The sequence below is a fragment of the Otolemur garnettii genome, unplaced genomic scaffold, assembly GCF_000181295.1.
Source record: "Otolemur garnettii isolate 467f Iridium unplaced genomic scaffold, OtoGar3 scaffold00158, whole genome shotgun sequence".
Classification (NCBI taxonomy): Eukaryota; Metazoa; Chordata; class Mammalia; order Primates; family Galagidae; genus Otolemur; species Otolemur garnettii.
The window spans coordinates 3938224-3941198 of NW_003852553.1; the positions used below are offsets into that span (position 1 = coordinate 3938224).

The 2975-nt window shown below is 37.2% G+C and overlaps 1 protein-coding gene across 5 annotated transcripts in view; it reads left to right on the forward strand.

Annotated features, from left to right (window-relative positions):
• USP9X (ubiquitin specific peptidase 9, X-linked) overlaps positions 1-2567 on the forward strand; it is a 135066-nt gene extending 132499 nt beyond the window's left edge. For all 5 annotated transcript variants that reach the window (XM_023519134.1, XM_023519135.1, XM_023519137.1 and 2 more), the window contains exon 45: positions 951-2567. In XM_023519134.1, the coding sequence (XP_023374902.1) occupies positions 951-1088 (138 nt within the window). In that variant the 3' untranslated portion in view covers positions 1089-2567. The remainder of the gene's footprint in view (positions 1-950) is intronic.
• Positions 2568-2975: the final 408 nt, after the last annotated feature.

Genomic DNA, 2975 nt, shown 5'->3' on the forward strand with positions numbered 1-2975 from the left:
GCCATTGTTGTTCGGCAGGCCCAGGCTGGATTCGAACCCGCCAGCTCAGGTGTATGTGGCTGGCACCTTAGCTGCTTGAGCCATAGGCGCCAAGCCTTTGTCTTGTTTTCATTGACATGATTGCTCCTGGCCAGGCGCAGTGGCTCACGTTTGTAATCCTAGCAGTCTAGGAGGCCAAGGCAGGAGATTCATCTGAGCTCAGGAGTTCAAGACCAGCCTGAGCAAGGAAAGGGTGATCCTGTCTCTACTAAAAATAGAAGAATTCAAAAAAAAAAAAAAAAAAGAAAAGAAAAACTGACTCAGCACCTGTAGCACAGTGGTTACGGCGCCAGCCACATACACTGTAGCTAGCAGGTTCAAACCCAGCCTGGCCCAGCTAAACAACAATACAACAACAACAAAAAAAAAAATAGCCAGGCATTATGACCAATGCCTGTAGTCCCAGCTACTTGGGAGGCTGAGGCAGGAGGGTCATTGCTTGAGCCCGAGAGTTTGAGGTTGCTGCAAGCTATAATGGCCACGGCACTCTACCCAGGGCATGGAGTGAGACTCTTGTTTCAAGAAAAAAAAAATTATTGCTACTGTAGATCTTACATCACAGTTAATCAGTTAGATTATCATATAGAAGTTAGAAGAGATGTGTTCTAGCTCACAGATCATTCTTTGTGAAGATTTTTGACCATAAGCTGTAATGAGCTAATCCCTGATTTGTTAGATTTGGGTCTGAATAATGTTAGCCAAAGATTTATGCAGACCTACACAAATCACTGCTTTTATTTAGGACTTTGGGGGTTGTATTTTTCTCTTTCAACCGGACTTTTTTCTACTACATTAATCTGAGTTAAATGTATTTAAAGAGTAAAGTTTACATCTCCAGTCTTCAGCCCATGATTTTGAAGTTGTTTACTATGTGAAAAGTTTTAACATGCAGATCTCTTCTGTCCTCCCAGAATAATCATGTGCATGGACAGCCATATACAGGCCCAGCAGCACATCATATGAACAACCCTCAGAGAGCTGGCCAACGAGCACAAGAAAATTATGAAGGCAGTGAAGACGTATCCCCACCTCAAACCAAGGATCAGTGAAATGCACATAATTAACTGGTTCCATCAAGACTGTGCACCCAGGCCTTACAGTCCCACCTTTTTCTGTGTCTGGCTAATATTTAAAACTAGAAAAAAAACTATTGCTAATCAACATGGCGTGGAGAGTTTATTCACTGTCTTATCTGCAGAAATTTGCTGTCAATATATAACCCGCCTGCAGTGGAAAGTGTATAGTGTTTTGTAATAAATGGCCTGATGCTAATGTGTAAATGGCAAAGGTGTATATAGTATATTAATGTTTGACTGTTAACTCTTAAGCAAGAATCTTTTTTTCTTGATGAGACTCAACAGATCTATAAAAACTACAGAAGTTAATTTTCTTGTTAAACCCATTGTACTCTGCAACCAGTGTTGCCTGCCTTGTGGCAGTTGGATCAACTCCTTTACAAAAAAACAAAAAATAAACCAACAGCAACAAAACAGAGCCCATCCATGTCAGCCACACCAATAGTTTCATGTTAATTCTTTGCCACTGGAGTCAGTTTTACTATGAGCAGTGTAAGGCTGATAACCTTTAAATTATTTGGTTGATGTGGAAAATTGGTGATGTAACATTGTTTCTAGATTTTTTCATTGCCTTTTTATTCTGACATTAGGTTAATCACTTTGAAGCTATAGTTATGCTGTAACATTTAGCATGGCTTCACACAAAGTTAGTGTAGCCAATGAGGAAAAAATTACCATAATGACAGCAGTTTTCCTGAAGTGACAGCTGTATTGCTCAGAGCTTTTCCTTCTTACACCTAGAATATAAAAATATAAAACAAGAGGAAAAATGTGACAGACAGACTGTTTTCAGTTGCACATATGTTCCTTATATCTTCTGTTTGACAAGTCAGTCTCTGGGTGGGATATAAAGAACATTTAAGTATCAGTAATGGGAATTTTAAAAGGTTTAAAACAAAATAGGCAAAAATTTGCTATGCCAAGAGGCTAGAGCATAATAGAAGACTGTATTTGGTATGTTTGTTTTGTTTCTTTGGTAGAGCTTATTAAGTGAATCTTTTAAAAAGTTTTCCTTCTGCTGGATCCCAGGGACATGGAAGTCATCAGAATCCCACAGTACTTGGAGTACCTCTGTACCAAGATGTCCGGCTGATTTTCTGCTCAGTCACAGTTTTACTTGAAAGCAAGAATTGTCCTAGCTCCTTTTCCATTATTCTAAAAAGTTTAACGTTCAAAGCAGGGTCTAATTAAAGAAACTACTGGTTAGTTGATAGCATTGAAGTATCACAATTTCAGAATAAACATTTGATTAAAAATAAGGAACTCATCAGTTAATACTGTATTTAAATGAGAATTGGTAACTTGAATGTGTGTAATTTTTTGGAACCTGTTTAAAAACCAAATACCCCTGCAAACAGATGCAGCCCACCCTCTTCTATTTAAATATTTTGCTGTTTTATTTTATAGAAATTATTTTGCTGAATTCACAAATAGAATTTGATTTAAGAAGAACTTTTTGTCCTGTGGTGTTTTTGGTTTTTTTGTCCTTTTTTTTCCTTTTTCTTTTTTTTCTTTTAAGGACTGCACATTAAAATTCTGTGCATAGCATGCCTAGGCATGACACTGAATTCAGGATTTTAGTTGCATTGCGTTTTTGTGCACAGAAAGATTTGACGTTTGGCCCTAAATTTACTAAAAATTTCGAGAAAACAGGATATTGACACTGTAAAAGTTTCCTAACATAATCTTGTACTTTTTGTATGTTTTTTATATACATGTATATTGAATGAGCACAAGCTTGGTTGTATTTTTTACAATTCAGTTACTAGGAAAATGTTTTGTCAAAAGGCTATAGTTGGAACTGAACAAAGCAGAAACAAAATTGAGCATTGCATTATTTTGTGATTAAAAGGGGCAGGT